Source organism: Nelumbo lutea, chromosome 3 (assembly GCF_056320005.1).
Source record: "Nelumbo lutea isolate HS-2025 chromosome 3, American lotus-T2T, whole genome shotgun sequence".
NCBI classification, from domain to species: Eukaryota; Viridiplantae; Streptophyta; class Magnoliopsida; order Proteales; family Nelumbonaceae; genus Nelumbo; species Nelumbo lutea.
The window spans coordinates 46,547,699-46,572,664 of NC_142686.1; the positions used below are offsets into that span (position 1 = coordinate 46,547,699).

At 42.8% G+C, this 24,966-nt stretch overlaps 1 protein-coding gene and 1 long non-coding RNA gene across 5 annotated transcripts; both read left to right on the forward strand.

Annotated features, from left to right (window-relative positions):
- The first annotated feature begins 12,209 nt into the window (after nt 1–12,209).
- LOC148864720 (uncharacterized) lies at nt 12,210–23,382 on the forward strand. Of its 4 annotated transcripts, none has more exons than XM_088976013.1 (4): nt 12,283–12,794; nt 13,844–14,017; nt 16,589–16,701; nt 22,945–23,382. In XM_088976013.1, exons 1-4 carry the CDS (start codon nt 12,729–12,731, stop codon nt 23,009–23,011), a joined length of 420 nt encoding a protein of 139 aa, XP_088832139.1. In that variant the 5' UTR covers nt 12,283–12,728; the 3' UTR covers nt 23,012–23,382. The 4 variants fall into 4 exon arrangements, with proteins under 4 accessions (XP_088832137.1, XP_088832139.1, XP_088832136.1 ...); XM_088976010.1 differs by having other exon boundaries at nt 16,589–16,678; XM_088976012.1 differs by having other exon boundaries at nt 12,531–12,794; nt 16,589–16,707.
- Nucleotides 23,383–23,572: 190 nt separating this feature from the next.
- On the forward strand, nt 23,573–24,966 carry LOC148864721 (uncharacterized). The gene is made up of 3 exons (XR_016109499.1): nt 23,573–23,723; nt 23,837–23,919; nt 24,219–24,966. It is a non-coding gene; the product is annotated as an uncharacterized LOC148864721 (long non-coding RNA).

Genomic DNA, 24,966 nt, shown 5'->3' on the forward strand with positions numbered 1-24,966 from the left:
ACCAACCTTGACTCCCACCAAGTGTGGGACATCCCGAACTCCTCTCAGGGCTCGAGCTCCCCTTGAGACCCGAGCTCTCACTTCCTAATAAGGGAGCACCCCAATTTTTAGCTAAGTGTCCCGAGGGAGAAACACCTCGGGGCAGCATCGTCGAGACTCTTGTTCGAACTTGCTTAAGGCCCGCCTCCAGTGCGGGCACCTCGACGTACCTCGGCACCTCGGTTCAAGGCAAACCTGCCCCAGGTGGTTCGGTGTACAATAGCTCGACAGGCTGCAGGGAGATCCGCCTAACATTCGTGCCTGCTTGACATCCATACCTATCGGATCCGGTGGCAGGGCTAAGATCCCTTGTAAAGCAGCGTTCTACTTGCTAGGCAGCGTTCCACTTGCCATCTCTGAAAAGCATGGCACGCCTGTTGAGTCCGTACTTTGCAATAGCATCCTGTAGCAGCAACTTGCACCTGTCAACCTGCCCTGGCAATAATGGCTAGGGCAGTGGTGATTATGCCAGATGTGACCGAGTTTCGATATAAAAGAACCCCAACCCTCACGAAGTGAAGGTATTGAAGCTAGCACTTTCAGCACTCTTAGCTCTCTGTATCTTCTTTGAGTTTTCCCCAGAGTTCTAACTTAGCCATCGGAGTGTCCCTTCGGGAGAGCTCCCCGGGAACCCTTCACCTTCTTATTCCTCTCAAGTGCCGTCCATCACAACTAGGAGCCAACTCTCAGCTAACTAGGAGTGCCTAGATTGTACTACATCATTTGGCGTAGTTTGTGGGAACGCTTCAAAAGGCCTTCCTCTAACTTATGTGAAACTTCCCTCAAAGAACTCATCATCACCATGGCTTCCTCCAGCAACTCCAGACGCCGGAACACCCCAGAGGAACAACTCCAGCTACCCACCGTCTGCATCGGGCAGTTCACCATCCCCCTCTCTGTGGACAGGGTACCTAGTCTGAATGTGCCCCTTGCGATGGCACCCGTGACTGTTCCATTACCCTCTACCATTGGAACAACCTTTGCTAAACCCACCATCCTCCCTTCGGTGGCCAGCCAAGGTCAGTTCGAAGACTTGATGCAGTGCATTAGAGCCATGTAGGCCCAAATGCAATAGTTCCAGCAACTTCAGTTCCACCAGCAGCAAGTGCTACACCAAGTGTCCCAGTATCAGTATCAGCAAAAATTTCCTTCACTCCCTCCCCGACACCCAGCTGTGCAGCCAACTAAGCCTCACCGCCGCAGTGAACTCCCTTCCCTCCGAGGAGAGACCTCGACATCGTCTCATGGAAGGAAGGAAAGACTCCCTACCCCCGCCTCGTGGCCTGTAGTCAGGTCGGGGGCTTCCCAGCCAATTAGGCCGGCGTCACCTCAACATTCATAGTTCGAACCTTTGTTTGTGGAGAACCGGTTCGAAGTGCTAGCCGATGACCTGGAACAAGGTCCCTCTGTTCCCAGCTACCGACAGACGTCCCTGACTCTCCCTGGGCAGATCGAGCTCAGTAACATCGAGGCCAGCAGCCGCTGAGCTCGCCGAACTGCCACCACCCATAGCCTGTCCGAGCTCAGAGGCAAAGTAGAAATAAGTTCGGAAGAGGTAAAAGCTACAACACTTCTTTCAGTCCCCTCCCCTCTGTCCCCAGATCTCCTCGTTGTCCCCATGCCAAGGGACTTCAAGCTCCCCTCGCTAGACAAATACGATGGGTCCTTTGATCCCAACGACCACGTCAACGCCTTCTAGTCCTAGATGCATCTAGCCAGGGCGAGTGAGTCTTGCATGTGCGTGGCCTTCTCCACTACTTTCAAGGGAGTAGCCCGCACCTGGTACCGAAACCTCGCGTCAGGCTCAATAAGGAGCTAGGCGCAGTTCGTGTAGGTCTTCACCTCCCACTTCGTCACTAGTAAGAGGTGTCCAAGGACTCAAGAAAGCCTCATCAGCATAGTCCAGAGGGAAGGAGAGTCCATTCGAAACTACATCAAGCGGTTTAATGACACTTGCCTGCAGATACCCGACCTAGACCCTGCAGTTCGGCTCACTACGGCCAAGCGGGCCATTACCCACAAGGAGTTCAGATGGCACGTGGTGGTGAACCAACCCAAGATCGTGACCGAGTTCCTCGAACTGGTAGATCGGTTCATAGGGACACAAGAGGAGATCAACCAAAAGGGCGAGCAGACCCTTGAAAAAAGAAAAAGGGAACCAGAGCCCCCAACTCCAAGTGAGAGCAAGAAGAAGAAGGACTTAGCTTGGGGGGCAAAGCCAATCCAGCCTTTCCGAGCTCCGACAGCAGAAAGGGATTATACGCCCCTCAACACAAAGCGGGGCAAGATCCTCATGACAATCAAGGACGCCCCATGCGTGAAGTGGCCACATCGTTTTAAGGTCGGTCCCAATGTTAGGAATAAAAAATTGTACTGTAGTTTCCATAGACATCACGGTCATAGTACCGAAAACTGTAAGAATCTCCGCGACGAGATAGAAAAACTTATCCGTCGCAGATATCTGAGAAATTTTGTACAGCATAATAATAGTAATAAAGCAGGTCGTCACGGGGAGCAGAGTAAGGAAGCTACCAAGTCCAGCAGATAAGTGGAGCAACCGCAAAGGCAGCCTCCTGACGAGACATCAGTATGGGGGACCATCCATGTAATTGTCGGAGGATCGATTGTTGCAGGCTGCACCTCGACAGCAGCTCGGTCATCAGCCCGTGAGGCCGCTTGGGAAGAGCTTAACCCTCCAAAGCGGCCCAGGATGGAGGAACCGGTATTCTTCACCGAAGACGATGCATGAGGGGTCCATTATCCCCATGATGACGCACTCATCATAAAGATCAAGATTAACGACTTCGAGATCAGGCGCATCCTAGTCGATTCGGGCAGCTCGACAGATATTCTCTTTAGGACGGCCTTCGATCAGCTATAGCTCCAGGGAAGCGACATGAAGCTCACAAACACTCCACTCATGGGATTCAGCGGTGAGGAGGTCAGGCCTTTGGGGAGAGTCACTGTACCATTAGAGGTCGGCACTTGGCCCAACATGATAAGACTCAACCACGAGTTCCTAATGGTCGCGACCCCCTCCCCGTATAATGCAATAGTAGGTCGGCCCATTACCCATGCCCTACGATCAGTAGTCTCCACTTACCACTTGGCGGTGGAGTTTCCAACAGACTTTGGAGTCGGGGTGACGTGAGGCGATCAACTCGAATCCCGCAAGTGCTACATAGCCGCCCTCAAAGGAAAGGCCAAGGTAGCAGACGACCTCGAGCTAGAACAACCTGTGGAGCAGTTCGCGGAGTGAGCCACACCTATACCATTCCCGTCCCAATTTCGACAGAGGATCCAGTTCGGGTACTTCAGATCGATGCTTCAATTAAGGAGCCCCTGCAGTCTCAACTAGTAAGTTTCTTACTCGAAAATTTAGATGTTTTTGCATGGTCAACGGCAGAAATGCTCGGCATAGACCCCAACATGATAACTCACAAGCTAAACACTGGTCTTGTAATTAGGCCCGTTAGACAAAAGAAACGCAACCTAGCTCCAGAGCGATGGAGGGTAGTCAACGAGGAGGTTCATTACCCGAGTTGGGTAGCCAACCCCATTCTGGTAAAAAAGGCTAATGGTAAATGACGCATGTGCGTCGACTACACCGACTTGAACCAAGCTTGCCCAAAGGACTGCTTCCCGCTTCCCAGGATTGACCACCTAGTGGACGTGACCTCGAGGCACGAGTTGCTGAGCTTCCAGGATGCCTATTCGGGCTACAATCAGATCAAGATGGACCCAACTGATGAAGAAAAAACTGCCTTCATAACCGAGTACAACCTGTACTGTTACAAGGTCATGCCCTTCGGGTTGAAAAATGCTGGAGCCACTTTCCAAAGACTTGTAAATAAGCTGTTTGAGCCACTAGTTGCCAAAAAAAGTAGAGTGTTATGTAGACGACATGGTCGTCAAAACCCAAATTTCACATGAATTAGTACGAGATTTACATTCAGTTTTTGAAATTCTATGTAAATTTAATATGAGGTTAAATCCAAACAAGTGTGTCTTCGGTGTCACCTCGGGTAAATTCCTAGGATACATCATTAACCGGCAAGGCATTGAGGACAACCTGGACAAAATCAAGGCCATCCTAGAAATGAGACCACCCCGTAAATTAAAGGAGGTTCAAAAGCTGAATGGCCGGATAGTCGCCTTGAGTCGCTTTTTGTCCAAGTCAGCAGATCGTTGCCTGCCTTTCTTTAAGGCCATAAAAGGCAAAGGCTTTGAATGGACCAAAGAGTGCCAGCCCGCGTTCGACGAGCTCAAAAGACACATCGCCAGCATTCCAGTCTTAACCTAACCTGAAGTGGGTGATGTTTTAGAGTTGTACCTCTCGGCGAGTGACGATGTGGCCAGCTCGGTACTGATAAGAGAAGTAGATCAGGTCCAATGATCCCTCTATTAGGTTAGTAAAGTACTGCAGGGAGAAGAGACAAGGTACCCCGAGATAGAGAAGTTAGCTTATGCACTAGTTATAGTAGCTCGAAAGCTCCACCCGTACTTCCAAACTCACACCATTGTTGTCCTTACCAACAAACCTCTGAGGCAAGTTCTGCTCAAGCCCGAGGTCTCAATAAGGCTAACGAAGTGGGACATCGAGCTCAGCGAATACGAATTCTAGTATAAGCCGAGAACTGCTATCAAGGCACAAGCCTTAGCAGATTTTGTCGCAGAGTGCACCTTCAGTTCTGAAGTCTCTAGGCTAGTAGAACACGAGGCCCCCAACGCGAGTGAGCTCAGGGTTCCCAGGCTGATTGAACTCGAGCCCCATGAAGTAGCAACCAGCACAACATCCCTCCTAGTTAGGCCAAGCCCGAACTGGGAGGAAGAACCCTGGATCCTTCACGTAGATGGCTCGTTAAACCGGCAGGGCAGCGGAGCTGGGATCATTCTATACGGGCCAATCGGTGTGAAACTAGAATACGCACTACGCTTTGAGTTCGCGGCATCCAACAATGAATCATAGTATGAGGCGTTGCTAGCCGGGCTGGATCTAGCGAAGGAAGTGAAATCCAAGCACATCGTCGTCTGTAGCGATTCCTAGCTCGTGGTAAATCAGGTTATGGGTGAGTAAGAAGCCCGTGAGCCAACTATGGTAGCATAATTAGCCAAAGTAAGAGGGGCTCTGCTCAACTTCCGATCATACTTCATCCAACAAATCCCAAGATCAAAGAATGTTGAGGCCGATGCCCTATCCCGTTTAGCTAGCACTGGCGGTAACACGATGAGGATCGTGTATATAGAGAACTTGCCTCGGCCTAGCATTCTCAGGGGGGCAGAGGAGGTCGCACCCATTGTTCAAGTAGAGCCGAGCTGGATTGATCTGTTCATGGGATTCCTGCTACATGTGACCCTCCCCACAAAACGTAATGCCGCTAGGAGGGTAGAGCATCAACCAACCAAATATGTCATGATAAATGGATGGCTGTACCGAAGATCCTACATGCTCCCCTACCTGAGCTGCCTGTGACCCTCTGAAGCCGAGCTTGTCCTCCACGATAGTCATGAGGGCTTGTGCGGTGGACACTTGGGGGGCAAGGCCCTTGCTCAGAAAGCACTACGGCAGGGGTATTACTGGCCAACGATGAAGGTAGATGCGATCGAGCTCGTCAAAAAATGCGACAAGTGTTAGAAGCAGACCAACATCCACCACCGGCTTGCTACCAACCTAAAATACCTCACTAGCCCATGGCCATTTGCACAATGGGGGATTGACCTACTAGGGCCATTCCCACCAGCAACAAGACAAATGAGGTTCCCAGTGGTGGCAGTTGACTACTTCACAAAGTGGGTCGAAGCTGAATCTCTCGTAACGATCACAACCCGAAACGTCCAGAACTTCTTTTGGAAGAACATATGTGCTACTTCGGGTTACCTCAAGTATTAATTTCCGACAATGGTAAGCAGTTCGAAGACATCAAATCTAGAATTGGTGCCAAGACATGGGAATCCGACAAAGTTTCACTTCAGTCGCACACCCTCAAGCAAATGGTTAAGCAGAGGTCACGAATAGAGCTATTCTCCGTAGGTTAAAGGCTGCCCAGGGTTCTATGGGCTTACCAAACCACAGAGAAGACCGTCACAGGTGAAACCCCCTTCAACCTTACATACGACACCGAAGCAGTCATCCCAGCCGAGATCAAAGTCCCTTTACTGTGGCTAAAAGCGTATGATGACGAGGCAAACGAGGATGAGCTACGCACCAACCTCGACCTACTTGATGAAGTAAGGGACCTCACATACATCAGGACCGCGACCTACCAGCAGAAGGTAGCTCGGTACTATAATGCTAGGGTCAAAAAGCGGAACCTCCGCGTCGACGACCTGGTACTCCGTAAAGTTATGGTACGTGAACCAGGTGTTGGCAAACTCGGGCCAAATTAGGAAGGACCCTACCAAGTCAAGCGAGTGCTCGGGGAAGGAACGTACGAGCTCGAGACCTAGAAGGGAGACAAGTACCTCGGGCGTGGAGTATTATCAACCTAAGACGATATTACCCATAAATCACCGAACTGAGTAGACCATGAGTCACTCCTAGAGCCTAAGGGCCAATTTGCCGAGCTTGCGGTGACCTCGACAACACGAGACCCAGTCACCCCCTCGGCAGGGGCAGACTCTAAGATAATGGATCACAAGTCACTCCCTCTAGCCTAAGGACCAACGCGTCGAGCTAACTAAAGACCTCGACGCCCACCTCAAGAACAAAACTCGCTAGCTCGATAGCTTGGGATAAGACAAACACTTCGGCAGAAGAGAATTACACAAACACTTAACAAAATATGTACTCTCATTACATAATATGTGCTTTCATTACAAAAAACTCAGTACAAAGGATCAAGAAAAAGAGAAAGTAAAACTGAGCTTGCAGGCCCAGAGTACAAGGAGCACACAATTACTTCGAAGGCTTGTTGACTTCACTCGGAGCCTCTTCGGGGGTGTCAGCCAAGTCGGTAGCACTAGCCTCCTCATCGCCGCCCTCCTCTTTGGAGACTGTGTCATCCATGGCCTGGCGGGCCATGTCATTTGTGATCCTCCAGGTGGTGATGTAACTTGTGTCAAGGTCGGGGTATGCATGCCTTATCAACCACCTGCTGAGCTTAAACCCCCTACGGTAGACCTGCGACATCACGCTGTCAAACCTAGATGATTTGACGTAGTCGATGATGGCCTGGACCTTCGTCTCCCCGAGAGCTTGATCGAAGATCTCAGTCTTCTCCTTAATATCAGCTTTGAGGTACTCCACCTCGTGCTCCAGGGCCCCCTTGGCTTCCTTAAGTTTCTACACCTTGAGCTACGAAGCCTCCTTACCCGCCTTGAAGCTCTCTACCTCGATCTTTAAGGCCTCTTGACCTGCTCTGAGCCCGTTCACCTCAGCCTTCAGCTTGTCCTTCTCACGGGCTAGCTCCTCCTTCTTTGACAACAGAACTTCAATGAAACTCTTCTGAGCTGCAACGTCACCTTCCAACTGATGGGTCTTACACCGAGCTGCCCTCAGATCAGTATGAGCTGCACGAGATGACTCCTCAGGTTAGTCAATACGAAAGAGAAAAGAACAAAAGAATGGGAAAATGATGATTCTTAGAGTGTGAACTCACCACCATAGCGTGGGTTGCAGCACGGGACCCAAGCTGACCAGGGGTGAGATCGGCCCAGTCTGTAACCTCTACGGGGTAGACAACCTCTTTACTTTTTTGGAGGCTACATTGGGGGATCAAGATGCTCTCCTCCTCCTGGCTTCCTGAGCTGGACACCGCCGTCTCAGTAGCATGATGAGCCAATTCTTCGGAAGCCTCAACAACAGATTCAGCGGGATTAGGAACTTCGGCAGCAGCCCCAACTGGCTCAGTGACCGGCTCTACCGCCACCTTAGGCTCCTGAGATGGTAAGTCCCCCTCCAAATCTATCATTGGAGGGGCATTAGGGAGCTCGGGCTCTGAGATGGGAAGGTGTGGGAGCCCGGGCCCCGAAGAAGGAACCTGTGGGAGCCCATGCCCTGAAGAGAGAACCTGTGGGAGGTCGGGCTCAGGAGTGGGGGTACTTGAGGGCTCTACGTGTGCCTTCTCGGTGGCTCGCTTCTTCCTCTTCTTCATTTGGCGAAGGAGCCTCTGACCGGTAATCCTCTCTTCCTCCATGGGACCTGCAATAGAGCTCGGCGTCAGTAAGCTTGAAAACACTTAGCTGATTAAGCGAGACGCTAAGGTAAAAATAGACCTACCTGGGCTCAAACCGGCCTGATGAGCTTTTCTTCGGAAATGTAATCTTTGTGATCAAACCCGACTTGAGCCCATGAGTGGAATGTCGGGGTCTTGAGTAGCCACCCTCTAGCTAGTAAGGAAGGGCCACCCCGTGCTGCTCTGGACTACAAAGTAGTCCCGCTTCTAGGCAGGGACCTTACTTGGGAATTTATGTAACAATTTGAAGCCCGAGCGAGGGGACAGATAGTAGGTCCACCTGTGCTCAGGGAGAACGCCTGAGGTGCTCTTCTTTATTGACAAAATAGAACAAAGGAAATCTATATATAAGGGAAGATTGTATTCGAAACAAAGGGAGATAGTTCCGACCACGTTTCGATTAGAGTTTGGGTGGAGCTGGTCCAGTATGACGTTAAAGCGTCTCAACACCTCGGGGATAAGGGGGTGAAGAGGGAGACGAAGCCCACCGACAAGTTGCTCCCTAAAGATCACGATCTCATCCAGACCATGCTCCCAAGGGAATTTGCCTGTAGGAAGACTATATGAGTATTCCTGAGGTAGGTTGAAATGCTGGATAAGGTGTTGAAGTCTCTCCAGCATCATAGTGGATGGACTGAATTAATCTGGTACCCGACCTCGGCGGGAGGTGGACGCCAGCCTACCCGAGGTCACCCGTGCCTCGTGGGAAGGTTGGGCAACAGCGGGGGTCACCCTGACCCGAGGTACCCACCTCAGGCTCGTTTAAAAGACTGTCCCCGCTAGACATTGAATGAAATGAACTGAAAAAGGAGAAAGGGAGGCTCAGGGACTCACCGAGGAAAAACGCAACTGAGCTAGAACTGGACGAGTTAGAAGACCTGAGCTGAAGACTCTAGACGCGAGCTCAAGCTAGGTGAAGGATACTTAGTGGCGGAAGAAAATGACTAGGGTCCCCCACTATTTATAGCCGCTAGGCCTGGGCACCAACGGTCAAGATCGAAGCAATCTGACGGTTCTCAAGAAAACCGGCTGTGAGGCTCTCGAGGTGAAATCAGTTTAGCGCGTTTTTTGGCGTCCACGAAGTCCAAATCCCGTGACGCCCACGCATGAGTTGTACACAACCCGAGTTTTTTCTTCCAAGTGAACCGAGTGCCAGACCGGTCTGGCTAACGGGTTGCCCGACAGGGTGGCATAAGTGCCGAGCCAAATCCACCCGGCGCACCGTGAACTCCCCGTGCTGGGTCAGCACCCCAGCACGGGGAGTGGGGGGCAATTGATGGAGGGTGATTTGGCCCAACCTCGTAGCACAGGGACACATGCGCGTGACCTGGCTCGACGAATAGCTCAACCTAACAGCACAATCGTGACTCGACGGGTGGGACCCGCCAATCCAACATTGGCCACTCGGCGGGTTAAGCGACTCACCAGGGACTAGCGCCCGACCAACCATGACTCCCACCAAGTATGGGAGATCCTGAACTCCTCTCAGGGCTCGAGCTCCTCCTAAGGGGCCCCGAACTCTCCCTTCCTAAGAAGGGAGCACCTCGGTTTTTGGTTGTGTCCCGAGGGAGAAACACCTCGGGGTAGCACCGCCGAGACTTCTGTTTGATTTTGCTTAAGGCCCGCCTCCAGTGCGGGCAACTCGGCGTACCTCGGCACCTCGGTGCAAGGCAAACCTGCCCCAGGTGGTTCGATGTACAATAGCTTGGCAGGCTGCAGGGAGATCCGCCTGACATCCGTGCGTGCCTGACACCTATACCTACCGGATCCGGTGGCAGGGCTCAGATCCCTTGTCAGGCGGCGTTCTACTTGCCAGGCAGTGTTCCGCTTGCCATCTCTAAAAAGCATGGCACGCCTGTCGAGTCCATACATTGCAATAGCAGCCTGTAGCAGCAACTTGCACCCGTCAACTTGCCCTGGCAGTAACGACTAGGGCAGTGGTGATTATGCCAGATGTGACCGAGTTCCGATATAAAAGAACCCCAACCCTCACGAAGCAAAGGTATTGAAGCTAGCACTTTCAACACTCTTAACTCTTTGTATCTTCTTTGAGTTTTCCCCAGAGTTATAACTTAGCCATCGGAGTGTTTCCTCCGGGAGAGTTCCTCGAGAACCCTTCACCTTCTTATTCCTCTCAAGTGCCGTCCATCACAGCTATGAGCCAACTCTCAGTCAGCTAGGAGTGCCTAGATTGTACTGCATCAGAAAACAAATTGTTTTTGTTATTTTATTGAAGTGAAAATTTAAAAACAAATGAAAGTAAAAGTAGAACACCCCTTTTTTAATTCAACTTAGCCGTTTTGGTGCTTATTAAAAAAAACTGCCATTTATGTCCATGTCGGCAATAGAAAGATATTTTCGTTTAATTCTCTTGGTAAAGAAAAAACATTACTCAATTTTAATCCCAACTATCTAGGGTCGTGGGGACTTAGGTAAGAGGGGCATATTGGATATGGTTCTAACCTAACCCGGAATTTGGGTGTTGTTATTTGAAAAATAGTGCTTAAAATAAATTATTTGTTCTAATAAGTTCTCACGAACATTTGATGAAAAAACACTTATTTCAAATAGGGCAGTATAGGTATTTTCAAAATGATGTGACAAGCCAAGATAAACCATATGGAAAATAAACATTTAAAAATAAGTTCAAATTTTGGGTTTCTTGATTTGGTGCTTATTCCTAAGAATAAACACTTATTCATGCTTATTTCCCAAATACAAATAAATGCTTATTAGTATGGTCTTGACCCAAAATAAGTATTTATTCAAATAAGCACTTAATTTTAAGCATTTCCAAACTTTAGCTTCACTAGCTTGTGACTTGTCAACCACTACACAAAATTTAGATCTATTGACCACAAGATACTGGAAACAATACCTTATAGTTGCACATTGAGAAAAATTTTATGTTGTAATTCATGAAAGAAGCTGTAGTGTCTTATAGTTAGGATTCGATTGGCATATGTGGTGAATCTCCATTAATGGGTAAAAAAGTAATTGCACTCAATATTGTTTTGATAAAAAATAAGGGTAAATTGTAGATTAACATCCTTTACTTTGGGACTAGTCTTATTTTAATACCTAAATTTCCAAATGTGCCACTACAAGACGTAAACTACTCCCCAAAACTATTAGTTTAGTATCTGTAAGTTATCTAACGCACATGATGTCACATGAGATTTTGTAATATTTCAAAATTCAAGAATTACTCTTTGGAAGAAAACATTATTCATTATTTTTTTGAAACTAAACCATATGGGTGAGCAAGACAAACTAAAAACTTGAATCGAACCGAAAAATTGACTGAAATCGAATCAAACGGTTTGGTTTTGATTTGGTATTTTTTTTAAAAAATGAAGATATTAGTTTGGTTTCAATTAACCAATATGAAAAATCAACGATTAACCGAATCAATCATATACATATATTTTTATATATTTTATGTATATTATGTATATTATACATATTTTATATTTTCTATATATTATATATCAATAAATATGTATTATAAATAATATATATTTATAGTAATAATATATATATATATAATATTATATATATTTCTAGTTTTTATTATATATATTATATAAGTATAAAAAACTGAAAATTAGATGACATTTTTGTCATTTTTGTCATTTCATATACTCATTAACTAAATCATTCTGGACTAAATTGGCAGTTTTTGGAATTTCAACAATTACTATATTCACATATTTTGAAAATTGGGTATGAGAGTTGACTTATAATGCCAAAGATAAAGTTGACTTATAATGCCAAAAACAGTGAACAGCCAAAGGATTTAAATTTTTTTTTTTTCATTATTACACCGACCAATAAACCAAATATCGCTGCAACCCTTGCCACACTACACCACGTATCATGGGCTCGCGTCCAGAGTTCACTTCACCCAAACTCGATCTTAACCGGTCAGAACCCGGCGCCCCGTATATCAGGGAGAAAGGAACTGAAAAATCTGGGGCATGTGAGTACGGTTACATGATTACATCTGCCTTACACTGTTCCTGAATCCTAGCTATCTGACCAATCTTGACACCTTCGAGTCGAAAACGGAACAGGGTGGGTGTCTGGTGAATCAGTACTCAGAAAAAACAGGGAAAGCAGTGGACTTGTGTTTCTGTGTGTGCATGCTGATGCTGTGTGTCGAGTATATCTTATTTCACCGACTTTGCGCGGTTATTAGTGCCTTCCCTTGCTTTTCAACTTACAAAATTAACCTCAGCCCTCACTCAGGGTGTTTGGCCTTTGGGTTTGTTTTGTGTGGACGCTTTTCAAGACCCAGCCGTCCCTTTCATGACTCTCTCAGTTTTCCAACTATGTCGAATATAATAGTTTACACGCATCGAGAGAACCCTGAAGGAAGAAAGAGAAGAATCTGTCTTGTTCTCTCCTCCGCCCAAAGGGGGGATATATACAAATACAATAAATAATACAAATGCAGAGAGAGTTGGGAAGAAAGGCAAGATTAGAAGATCAGTGAATTTGAGAAGAAAAAATATGGTGGGTATCTTTTCACGATTCTCTGGAAGCAGAAACAGCCATCGACGGACTCAAAGCGCAGTCGTAAGCATCCCACCTCTTAATTGTATTTGGTAGGAAGTTTTTCTTGTTCTTTAGCCTTAGTAGATTTGGCTTGTTTAATACTCGCTGGTTTCTGGGCATTGGCTGTTTTTGACTCTTTTTTTGACGTCTTTCTGTTATTCCAAAGTCTAAACTATATGTTTGTTTGAAATGATTGTTTTGTTCATTCGTTCGTCTGGATTTGTCTCTCTTTTTTCTTTTTCTTTTTTATTTTTATATTAGGTTGTTTGAGATGGTTATCTGATTCATTCTCATATCTTGCGTATTTCTTCTTGATTTTTGAATCTCCATTTGGTCCTAGATTTTAAAAAGTGGATTTGATGCTTACTGTATTATGGGGTTTCTAACTAGCGGATTTGGCCTTGATTTTGGTCCGAGATTATTGTGTCTTTGTTTCTCTTGAATATGATCCGATCTTTTCATTCATTCTTTTCATCTCAATTTTCTGAATATGTTTTCTTTTTTCTGCTTAAATTTCTATAGTTCCCAAATAAGATTGAATTCCATAGTTTTAAAATGGACTTTTATGAATCTCACCTCTTCTTTTCCGGGCTGTTTTCTCATTATTCTTAAATTCTGTAGTTTTTACTTGATTTCGTTTGGCTACATTCAATCGTTCCTGAATTTCCAGATACATCATATATTTGGGGCTGTTATATATTTCGTTATGCTTCTGTGTGCTGCTCTTTTCTGTTATCTATTTTTTTTTTCAATGGTTTATACTTAATTGAGTGTATTTTATGCTGCGCCAGAAATTTTTAGTCCCTGCACACAAAGGAAACGTTGTACTTATGTCAAATTCAAATTTGTCTTTCTTGATATTTTGGCCCTTGACCATCTGAATCATTGGCTACAATAAGTGTTGCACGTCTTGTATTCTCCATTTAACGATTCTCTTATGAATTTCCATTCGCTGTTTTGAAGAACTCATATTTTTTTTTTATCCATATCCACCTCTAATTGATTAAATGGTTTTCATTTATTGATAAATGAGGTTCAGTTGTATAAAAGTGGTTGGGCTAATGGTGCAGGATGAGAGAGAAGTACCACCCAATGCTGACACCACAGGTGTTACTACCGCTGCAGCAGTTGCTGCTCATGGGATTGAAGTAGCAGTAGAGTTTAAGCCAGTTGAACACCCAGTTGAGCCTCTTGACAATGATCGACCAGTAAAATGCCCACTACCAGAGCCTTCAATTCTCAATGTAAGCCAAAACTAATTTATCAATAGTACATGCCTACATATATACATGAATTCTGTTCTGCCATTTTGTTTTGTTCGGTGCCATTTCAATTGTTAAATTATGGGTCTTAAATCAATTTTCACTACTTCAACCGGTGTTCTTTATGGTCTGTCCCTAACTCTTCTAGCCCTTCAACTTGTAACAGATCACTTCTTATTACTGGTGCTGTAGATGGTCTTCTTCACACATGCTTAAACATCTCCTTTCACAGAATCTCAGTTAAAACACAAGCAAAAATGTTTAATAACAAGAGAATCTTCCTCATTAAATGATAGGAACCAAAACAATTTTCTGTTCACCCAATTCTTTGAAATGTTGACTTATCAAGCTTACCTCATTTAAAAACATTTATTAATATGTCTTATACCCTGTGATATTTATTTTTGTGATCTTATTTTGATGTAAAATAGTGTAGAACCGTTTTGATTTTTAAATTTTCAATTTCCACTTTTTAAAATTTTGTTGAAGATTAATTAGTTTTATGATGTTTTTTTGAGTAGATGTTTTATGTTAGCTATTAGATAGGAGGTGGGGACCACAGTAGTTATGTGAGTCCAAATTTTATTATGTTTTTTGAGTGTTATATATGCTGTTTTATGTTTTGCCACCCTATAAGGGCATAGTTGTCTTTGTACTGTTCTATAATTTTAGTATAAATAATAAGTGAAGGGGGCAACCAGATTATTGCTCTCTTTTCTTTCAACTTCTCTTCTTCTCTTCTTCTCCTCCTCTCTTCCTTCTCTCTTCAAGAAACTACTTTCTTTCATATTTTTTAATTCAGCAGACTTCTACTTGGTATCAAAGTATCCGTTAGGGTTTTTTGAAGCATTCTTATGCAACCCTAAATCAGCTGATTGCATGAAGTAGTAAAGGGCTGATTGATCTGCTATAGATTGCCCAGTTCTTGGAGTTTTTGGTGGGATCTAGACATCAGGAAGGTGATCTATTGTTCAACATCAAAATCAAGAAGAACTGGAGTACGAGGAAGAGTCCCAAAAAAGTTGGATTCTTTGTTTTTGATTTGATCTTGGGCGCCCAGGTATTGTTAGTTTTCTTTTGATTTTCTAAAAAGGGCGAGTTTGGTTTCTGAAATTTTCTAGGTCTCTCGGAGTGATCAATTCACTTTTCTCTCTATTGGGAGGCGTGGGGAGGAGAGAAATTTCCCTCCAGCTAGGGTTTTCTTCTTCCAGAATGGCTGGGTTTTGTGTGTGTGGTATTAAATTATTTTTTGAAGGCCTCCAATATATTTTTTCTTACTGTTGAACTGTTTGAAGTAAAATGGAGAGTTGGAATACCGAGATAAAATCTATCGGTATTGTGGGACTGGGTGTTGGGGGTAGTAGTGATATTTTTGGGTCTGAGATCATTACTACAGTAAAACTTGATGGTACAAATTATTTGGAGTGGGCATAATCAGCTAAGATGGCTATTGGTGCCCGTGGAAAATTAGGGTATCTCACTGAGGAGGAGAAGAAACCTGATACAAAGTTTTCTCGATGGGTGCAAGAGAATTACATGGTAATGTCTTGGCTGTGTAATTCTATGTTACCTCATATTGCAAAAAATTTCCTATGGGCTAATACTATTAAGGAGATTTGGGATGGAGTGACTGAAACCTACTCTCAGAAGCAAAATGAAACCAGAGCCTACCAGTTAAGAAATCAAGTGATAAGTATGAAACATGGAGAAAAACCTCTTGCTGTGTATTTCTCCATGCTGAAAACCCTATGTCTAGAAATAGATCACTTAGAAACTGTGGTATGGGAAAGTGCAAATGATGCAATAACTTATCACAAACTGGTAGAGAGGAATAGGGTTTTTGAGTTCTTGGCAGGGCCAAACCCTGGATTTGGCATTGCTGGGTAGCATATTCTTTCTAGGGAGGGTGTGACACTCTCTCAGGCCTATGCTTTTGTGTCTAGAGAGGAGAGTAGGAGGAATGTAACGCTGAGACAGCTTGAGATTGACCAGTCGGCTATGGTTGGTACAACAAAACCTAAGCCGAATGGAGACAGGGGGAGTAGTGAGACTAGAAGGGAAGATAAGGACTTGGTGTGTGATTATTGCAAGAAGCCTAAGCATACCATTGACACTTATTGGAAGTTTCATCCAAATCTTATGCCTGCTTGGACAAGAAACAAGAAGGGAAATGCAAATGTAGCCACTGCAGGAGACAACTACACCACTTCCTTTGCACATACAGGTAGTTCATATGCGACTACGAATCTTGCATCCACTTCAGGTAAGGAGGGACCTCCCTAGATTATAGACTTAGGAGCATTTGAGCATATGACTAATGCCCCTACCATTTTCAGTTTCTATCAGTTGTGCTCTAGTAGAGACAGAGTCTCTACAGTAGATGGTTCACATATGCCCATTGCTGGGAAGGGGATAGTTAGAGTGACCAATGATATAACTCTGTCATCTGTTTTACATGCCCTTAGACTTCATACCAACCTACTGTCTGTTAGTTCTTTGACAAAAAAATTGAATTGTTCTGTGACATTTCTTCCTGGTAATTGTGTTTTGCAGGATTTGGAGTCAAAGAAGATGATTGGGAGTGGTCGTGATGTGAATGGAGTCTACCTTCTGGATGAGATTCCGAGACATCAAGGCCATCATGTTAGTAGCAGCAGTAGTAGTGGGTCAGAGTTAGTAAACCAGATTATGCTTTGGCACAATCGCTTGGGACATCTTTCTTTTAGTTATTTGAAATGTCTTTTCCCAAAGTTGTTTGAGCCTGTTCAATTATTTACTTTGGAGTGTGAGAATTGTTATTTAGGAAAGCATTGTAGACAATCTTTTAAACCAAGTAATAAAAGAAATACTTCTGCTTTTAATATTGTTCACACTGATGTATGGGGGCCATATCAAATCCCTTCCATGGGAGGATTCCGTTATTTTCTCTTGTTTGTGGATGATTATACACGATATTCTTGGATATATTTGATGAGATCACACGATGAGATTCATAACTTAGTACGACAATTCCACTAGATGGTTCTCACACAATTTGGAGTGAGAATTAAGGCTTTTAGATCAGACAATGCTAGAGATTACTTTGAAAAGGACCTAACCACGTATCTCTTAGAACACGAAGTAGTTCATCAGAGCAATTGTGCATATACACCACAAAAGAATGGAGTTACTGAGAGGAAAAACAGACACATTGTGGAGGTGGTAAGGAGTCTTATGGTGTGTGCTTCAGTTCCTGTGCAGTTGGGGAGATGCAGTTCTTACAGCCGTACATGTGATTAACCGTGTTCCTTCACGGACTTTGGGGTTTAAGGTGCTATTTAGCCTCTTTTTTTTTTTTTTTTTCAGATGGAGAGATATTTCATATACCTCTAAGGGTTTATGGCTGTGTTTCTTTTGTTCACATTCTTGGCCCTCATCGCAAGAAATTGGATCCTAAGGCCAAGAAATGTGTTTTTCTTGGGTATACTCGGAATCAAAAGGGGTATTGTTGTTATGACCCAGTGTCGAGGAGCAGATTTGTCACTATGGATGTTACCTTTTTTGAATCCACATTCTTCTTCTCGAGTGGTTCTCCTCAAGGAGAGAGTTTTGGGGAAGAGAACTCACAATCTGTTCCTCTTCCTGTTTCTGTGGTGCCTCCATTAGTTCAACCAACATCTACATTAGTTCAACCACCACTTGCACCATCAGTTGAACCAACATCGGTTCAGCCAACACCTGCACCTCCAGTTTCATTACCTGAGCCACTATGGGCAGCCTCACAGCAATATCAGCGTCGGAAGATGATGGTCGACTCCACACATCCTCGACCCACACCACTCTTTGTCAGTCCTTCTGAAACTCCAGATTCGACATATACAGTTCCAAGTATTTCTCTTGAGCCTGTTATGTTTTCTGATGATAATGTTTCTGTCCTTAACACCATTGTTGTAGCTGATCCCATTGACCTTGATCTTCCCATTGCACTTCGTAAGGGGAGGAGAAAGTGTACGACCAACCCACTACATTTCACACCATTTTCTTATAGTGCCATATCACCCTCCTACCGTGCTTTTCTTTCTTCCCTGGATTTTGTGTCTATACTTAGGAATGTTACTGAGGCTCTCTCCAAACTTGAGTGGAAAACTGCCATGCAAGATGAAATGGATGCTTTGGTCAAAAACCAAACTTGGGAAATAGTTGATCTCCCCCCAGACAAGGAGACAATCAGATGTCGATGGGTATTCATAGTGAAGTATAAGGCTGATGGCAAGATAAAGAGGTACAAGGCAAGGTTGGTAGCAAAAGGGTATACTCAGACCTATGGTGTTGATTATTTGGAAACTTTTGCACCAGTAGCTAAGGTGAGTTCAGTTCATATCATTTTATCTCTAGCAACTACCTATTCATGGCCCTTGTTCCAGCTTGATGTAAAAAATGCATTCTTCAATGGTGATTTACAGGAGGAGGTATATATGGACATTCTAGTAGGCTTTTATGAAAATGTTAGTGAAGGAAAGGTGTGCAGACTCAGAAAATCTCTATATGGACTGAAATAGTCACCTAGGGCTTGTTTTGACAGGTTCAGAGGGATACTTATCCGTTTTGGATACACACAGACACAGTCTGATCACACCCTCTTTGTGAAGACGAGAGATGCTTTGGTGTCAATTTTGATTGTGTATGTGGATGATATAGTGGTGACAGGAAATGATTTGGAGGAGATTGATGATCTCAAAAAATCATTGCAACAAGAATTTGAGATCAAAGATCTTGGTGAGCTCAAATATTTCTTAGGGATTGAAGTTGCAAGATCCAAGCATGGGATCTTCATTTCACAGAGAAAGTATGTACTTGACCTACTGCGAGAGACTGGAAAGCTGGGGACTAAACTAGCAGACACTCCTATTGGTCCAAATCACAGAATTAATGGTGTGGATGGTGAATTGGTAAAGGATATGGGGAGATATCAAAGAATGGTGGGCCGGCTGCTGTATTTGTGTACGACCAGATATTTCTTATGTTGTGAGTGTTGTGAGTTAGTACATGCATGCACCTCGGGTTCAGCACTGGGAAGCTATTGAGAGAATACTTGCATATCTGAAAAAGCACTCTGGCAGAGGCATTCTTTTCTCAAATCATGAGAATCTGAAGCGAGAATCTTATTCAGATGCAGACTGGGCAGGATGCTTAGATGACAGGAGGTCTACATCAGGAGTGTGTACCTTTGTAGATGGAAACTTGATCTCCTGGAAGAGTAGGAAGCAAGCGGTTGTGGCAAGGTCAAGTGCAGAGGCTGAGTATAGATCCATGGCTCATGGTGTCTTAGAACTTCTTTGGGTTAGATCTCTTTTGAGTGAGATTGGGGTGAAAGCAGAGGAACCTGTGATGTTATACTGTGACAATCAGGCTGTAGTCAATATTGCCCACAATCCAATTCAGCATGATAGGACAAAACACATTGAAGTTGATAGATACTTTATAAGAGAAAGGGTAACAACCGGAGAAGTTTGTTTGCCTTATGTCTCTTCAGAGTTGTAGCTGGTTGATGTTCTCACTAAAGGGCTGGCAAGGAACAAGCTTGAACATGATCTATGCAAGTTGGGAATGTGTGACATTTACTCCCAACTTGAGGGGGAGTGTTGAAGATTAGTCTGTTTTATGATGTTTTTCTGAGTAGATGTTTTATGTTAGTTGTTAGATAGGAGGTGGGGACCACAGTAGTTATGTGAGTCCAAATTTTATTATGTTTTTTGAGTGTTATATATGTTGTTTTATGTTTTGCCGCCTTATAAGGGCATAGTTGTCTTTGTACTGTTCTATTATTTTAGTATAAATAATAAGTGAATGGGGCGGCCAGATTATTGCTCTCTTTTCTTTCAACTTCTCTTCTTCTCTTTCTCTCTTCTTTCTCTCTTCAAGAAACTAATTTCTTTCATATTTTTTAATTCAGCAGATTTCTACTAATTTTAATGAATTAAACAGTTGAACCAAATGGTCAATCTGTTCACTTGTGAGCCAATCACCAAAATGGTTCTATCTCTGGTCATATTGTATTTTACCAATGTGATCAAAAGGGAACCTTTAACCAAAAGAGGAGAGGATAGATGACGTATACTATAAATTCTTCCAGGTAAGACAAGGAAAAACATGCTCATGTTTGTCAGACTCTTGCATCTTTCTAGATATGCAAATATGTCCAGTGAAAAAGTTATCACTCCTTCAATGAAGTACATGAGCATCCTTGCAAGTACCCTACTGATAGACACATGCCAAGCGTTATATTAAAGTTGGATTTTTTTTCCTCTTCTTTTTTCAGGCTGCCATGAGAGTGCCTTGTGTGTCCACAAGTGAACTGCTATGAGCAAAGATAACTGTCCATCCCTCCGGATTTATCACCCCCTCCAATCATTTGTAGTAAACGTCCAATTTCTTCTACATTCTATTGCTTTCATTAACCAATTTGTAGGGGTGAGCGTGTTGAAAGTGAAAAACCAAACTGAAAATTTTGTTTTTTTTTCCCTTCCAGCTTGGCTATTCTGGTTTTCAGTTAATTCAGCTGTTGGGAATTTCAGTTTCAGTTTCGGTTTTCAGAATTGAAAATTCAGTTAACCAAAATAAAACAAGTTATCCAAATTTCATTATATATGTGATATATTAATATATAATGTTATTTTATATTTATAATATTAATGAAATTCATTTTTGAACCGAAAACCGAAGGGAAAATTTTCCCTTTGATTTTGGTTTGGTTTTCCCCTTTTACAATTTCAGTTTATTCGGTTCAGTTCTTAATTGGATAAACAAAATGCTTACCCCTACTAATTTGTACTTTCTGTATAACATGTTCAATGACTAAATATCATCCAAGAAAACCCTTAACATTGGTTTATGTTGTTTCTTGGCATGCACGAGAGTTGTACAAGAGTTGGAAAAGAATGTTATCCACATCTTTTCTGGTACAAGCATGTTTGAGAAGTTGGTTACTTGGTTTTTTTATATTTTTTTATTATTTTGTTGTTTATTTAGTTTGAAGTCAGTTTATTTTGGGAATTGTCTCTTTTTTTTTTTGAGGTTTTGGAGGAAGGACACTAAAAGAATGTTTTCTAGGAGAATATGAGAAAGGAATTGCAGCATTCTGATTCTGAAAATTTAGGGAAAATAAGTTGTTGAGATCCCTTTCTTCTATTTAGTTAGAACTGCAAGCATTGAGAATTAAATCATTCACAAGGGATTCAAAGGTGATTGTCAATAGTGGGAGGATGGATATTAACAGTTTTGGAACAATAGAAAGAATCTTCGAATGGAGCTAACTAGTTTAGCTATTATCCGTCAACTTCACAGTTATGAAGTGTAACTCTGCTATTTACTTTTCATGGACTCCAGTCCTTGTTAGAGGAGTGGAATTTTCAATGGTGAGGAAGTAATTTTAAGCTAGCCTATTCAGATCCTGTCGTTCTAAGAATCCGAGTGACATGAAATAATAGTTATGGTGGATGATAATTTTATTTTCTGATGTCACTGGTAAACCTTTTATCACTGACTGGGGTTCTGTCAATCTAACTAGATGTCTTCTAACAAGCTCAAATCCAGCTTCATTGACATTAGTTTGTCTCGTTGATAGAAAGAGGAGTTGGGGGTTTGGCGGACAGGCTACTCCTATTGTTAGCCCATCAAAAAGCTCATGTACTTCATTTATAAAAATTGGTTTAAAATTTTAAATATAGACATGAAGAGATAGTAGACAAAGAAGAGAGAAGGGAAAAGGATAAATGTTGCTATGGTTGTTATGTGTAAACAACACCCTATCCTTTTAGTGAAATCATTCATTGTAACCTCCTTAAAAAGGTCAATGAGGATAAGTAAATAAAACATATGAAAGAAGAATTGCATTGGGACGCTCATATTATGAACTTACAGTTCAAGGACTTAAACTTTTTGAGGATATATTGAGTTCTATTGAAGTTTGCCGTACAAGTTAGTTATACTTCTATTTCTTGTAGAATGTAGGCTTGGAGAAAACAAGAATAGCAGCTTCATTAATTGGCCAATAAACAGGAAACATGAGTCTAAAATGATCCCTAAGCCATGCTAATCCATGCATATTATGAGCAACTGCATGATGCTCTACCCTGCATTAGATCTAAAAGCAACCGTTTTTCTTTCTCACAATTTACTAGATTACTTTCAACAAAGGTAAACAAGGGGTAGATGGCTTTCTCACCATACAAATTAATCTAACATGAAAGGGAATGTGACAAAATAGGAATAGAAGAGATGGTGTTGCAAAATGAGAAAGAACTCGAGTTTGGACCAATACAGTTCTTAGTAGCTTCTTTCTTCTTTTCTCTTTTATTTATGGAAATACTTCTTTTTAATAAATTGAGGAATTATGATCATAAGAAGTATTAGTTGAGGTAACCAATAGAGAGCTGTTGGATGTGGGTTTGGATCTTTCAGCTAATCTATTATTTTATCCAGTAGAGGTTTTCTGATTTATAACTAGTGTAGTGCTATCACCACAAGCCTTATACGTCTCTAATCATAAGAGGAAGACGTAGGCCTAGATTTTTTTTTTTCCGCTCCAAGCCTTATTATTATTATTATTGAACTTTAAGGTAAAGTAATGCATTAAAATCAAAAGGTTGAAATACAATAGAACCCCTGTACAATTAGGAACTTTACAGAGGAAATACAATATGCCCAATCAGCCAAACCCCCAAAACAAATAGAAAACTATAAGCTTCTTACAGAAGGGAAATCAATATCCAAAAAAGAACATGTTATGTCTGTTTTTGAACAATAGACTTACATATTAATACTCATACGCCCATGAGGGTGGGTGTGGGATCAAAAGCGATGAAAAACTTTGCTTGTATTCTTGATGCCCTGATGCTTACTGCCTAAAATTTTCATGCCTTGATTTTCAGGATGGGAGAATATGGAAAGAGCACATATCTGCAAATGCACAGAGGATGTCAGACTTGTCTGTTATGAAGGAAGAATCGCATCTTGAACCTGAAGTAGCTGGGATAAAGCAGCAGAGATCTCAATCTAATCGCCTGATTCTTCCTTCCCTTAGCGCCCCAGAGCACAATCTTGTCCATCTACTGGAAGAATGTAATGCATCTGGAAACTGAAATTACTGGGTATCAATATTTAGATGGGGTGGTCATGGTTGTGATTGTTTTTGGAATCTTTGCTTCATAATGTTTTTCATGGCTTCCTTGTGACTAATTTGCCTTGTAAATTTTATTAAAACAGGAAAAGAAAGACCTATGTGTAGTCCCAAAACATTGGGACATTGAATCTTATATTTAATATCTAAATAACTAAAGTCTCTGTATGTGAGCATGCAGTTAGCTCCAGGGATGCATCTATCTATTATTTGATTCAGGAACAGTATGCAACTGTGCTTATACTTCTTGTCAATCGATTATATTAATATTGTTGAGGAAAATCGTTATCTTTGGAATGACCCTTTTACCTTCCTTTCTTCATGGCGACCACAAGTCCACAGCCATGATTTAATTGTCTAAAACACTTTGAAATGAATAGTGCAGAGACTCGGATCTAGATAACAAATACAAGTATCTCATCGAGGTAATGTTCTAAGGTATATCAAGGAGATAAAGCCATTGTCTCTTCGGAGACATCCGATGAAAAAGGAGATTAAGCCATCACGAGTCTCTTCCAAATTATAACATGAGTATGTTGCAATCTTATTCATGATACCAGTCTAGAATTCGGCTCTCTTAGAAGGTGAAGCTTCTAAAAAAAGTTATTTGGATCATCTTTAACCTACTTTTATTTTTTTTTCAGATGCCACAAGAAGCTTCTCTTTAGATGGAATGTACTTGAGAAACTGTTCCTCATCAAGACTCAGAGTTGGAACTGGAATTCTGGTTTGAGAGTTACTCTAGCAATTGTTATGATTTTGTATGAATCCTTTTCCATAAGAATTTTAAGATGCTAGTTTTTACCTAGTAAGTTTTCTATGATTGCTTGCGGGAGGGTCTCAAGTCTTAACGAAACCATGTTGCAAAGTTTGCCATTTCCCTTGATCTTCTAACATGAAAGCGAAAGACAATTAGCCCACTTTAAGATGTTGAACATTTAAACTCAGTGACATCAAAATTGAATCATCATATAACTTTAGAACTCCAGGATATCTGTTGCATGCTGAGCAACATCTCATTTGCAGAACCTATGCAGACAATTCATGAGCTTGAAATGGATGCTGGCCTGATGGGTTGATCAGGTGTTTCTGGGAACCACGAAAGCTTCCATGGTTCATCCATGGTTTCCATTGCCATGCTGGTTGGGATCTTCTGACTTGCCTTCCTTCAGAAGCCCGTGCTCCGACAGCTCGCTGCTGGAGGGAGACTGAAGCTAGGATTAGAAAGAAGAGAACAATGCTGGTGATCAAGGACCTTACCTGCCCCATTGTCCCCTGGAGATTCAGTTTTGCACTCCAAGGTCCTTTGGTTGTCTTGTGTGGGGATCTTAGGTTGGGTCTGGCTTATTTATAAAGCCAAGTAGCCAACGGCCAACTCCCAATTTCGAGCCAACAATGCTTGGACTCCAAGGAGAAATCATTTTAGCTCCCCTGTATTGATTGCTTGCGTGTGGTGGAGACGTGGAGTTGGTGAATGCCCGTGGTCGTAATGATTCAGTTAGTGGACAAATTACTGACACATCCCCGAGTTATTGTGATTTGTGCCCTGTCGGTGCCATGCTGAATAAAAAGTTGGGAAGAATTTTTAAGTGCTTGCTTTAACATTAATACATACTTAACTATACCATACCTTTATGCTTCGTTTGATTGCCAAGAAAGAATAGGATGAGATGGGATGGATTGAGAAGGGATTATTTTCTGTCACCTGTATTTAATTGTTGAGACCAGTTAATCTTGTTAAATATGCTTTTCAGTGTTTGATTGTTTAAGAAAA

Bases quoted from the DNA above. Each gene is read 5' to 3' on its own strand.
- LOC148864720 (XM_088976010.1), top strand. From the start codon at position 12,729: ATGGTGGGTATCTTTTCACGATTCTCTGGAAGCAGAAACAGCCATCGA. The intron at 12,795-13,843 runs GTAAGCATCCCA...CTAATGGTGCAG, and splicing joins GACGGACTCAAAGCGCAGTC to GATGAGAGAGAAGTACCACC. The intron at 16,679-22,944 runs GTTAGTAGCAGC...CTTGATTTTCAG, and splicing joins CGAGACATCAAGGCCATCAT to GATGGGAGAATATGGAAAGA.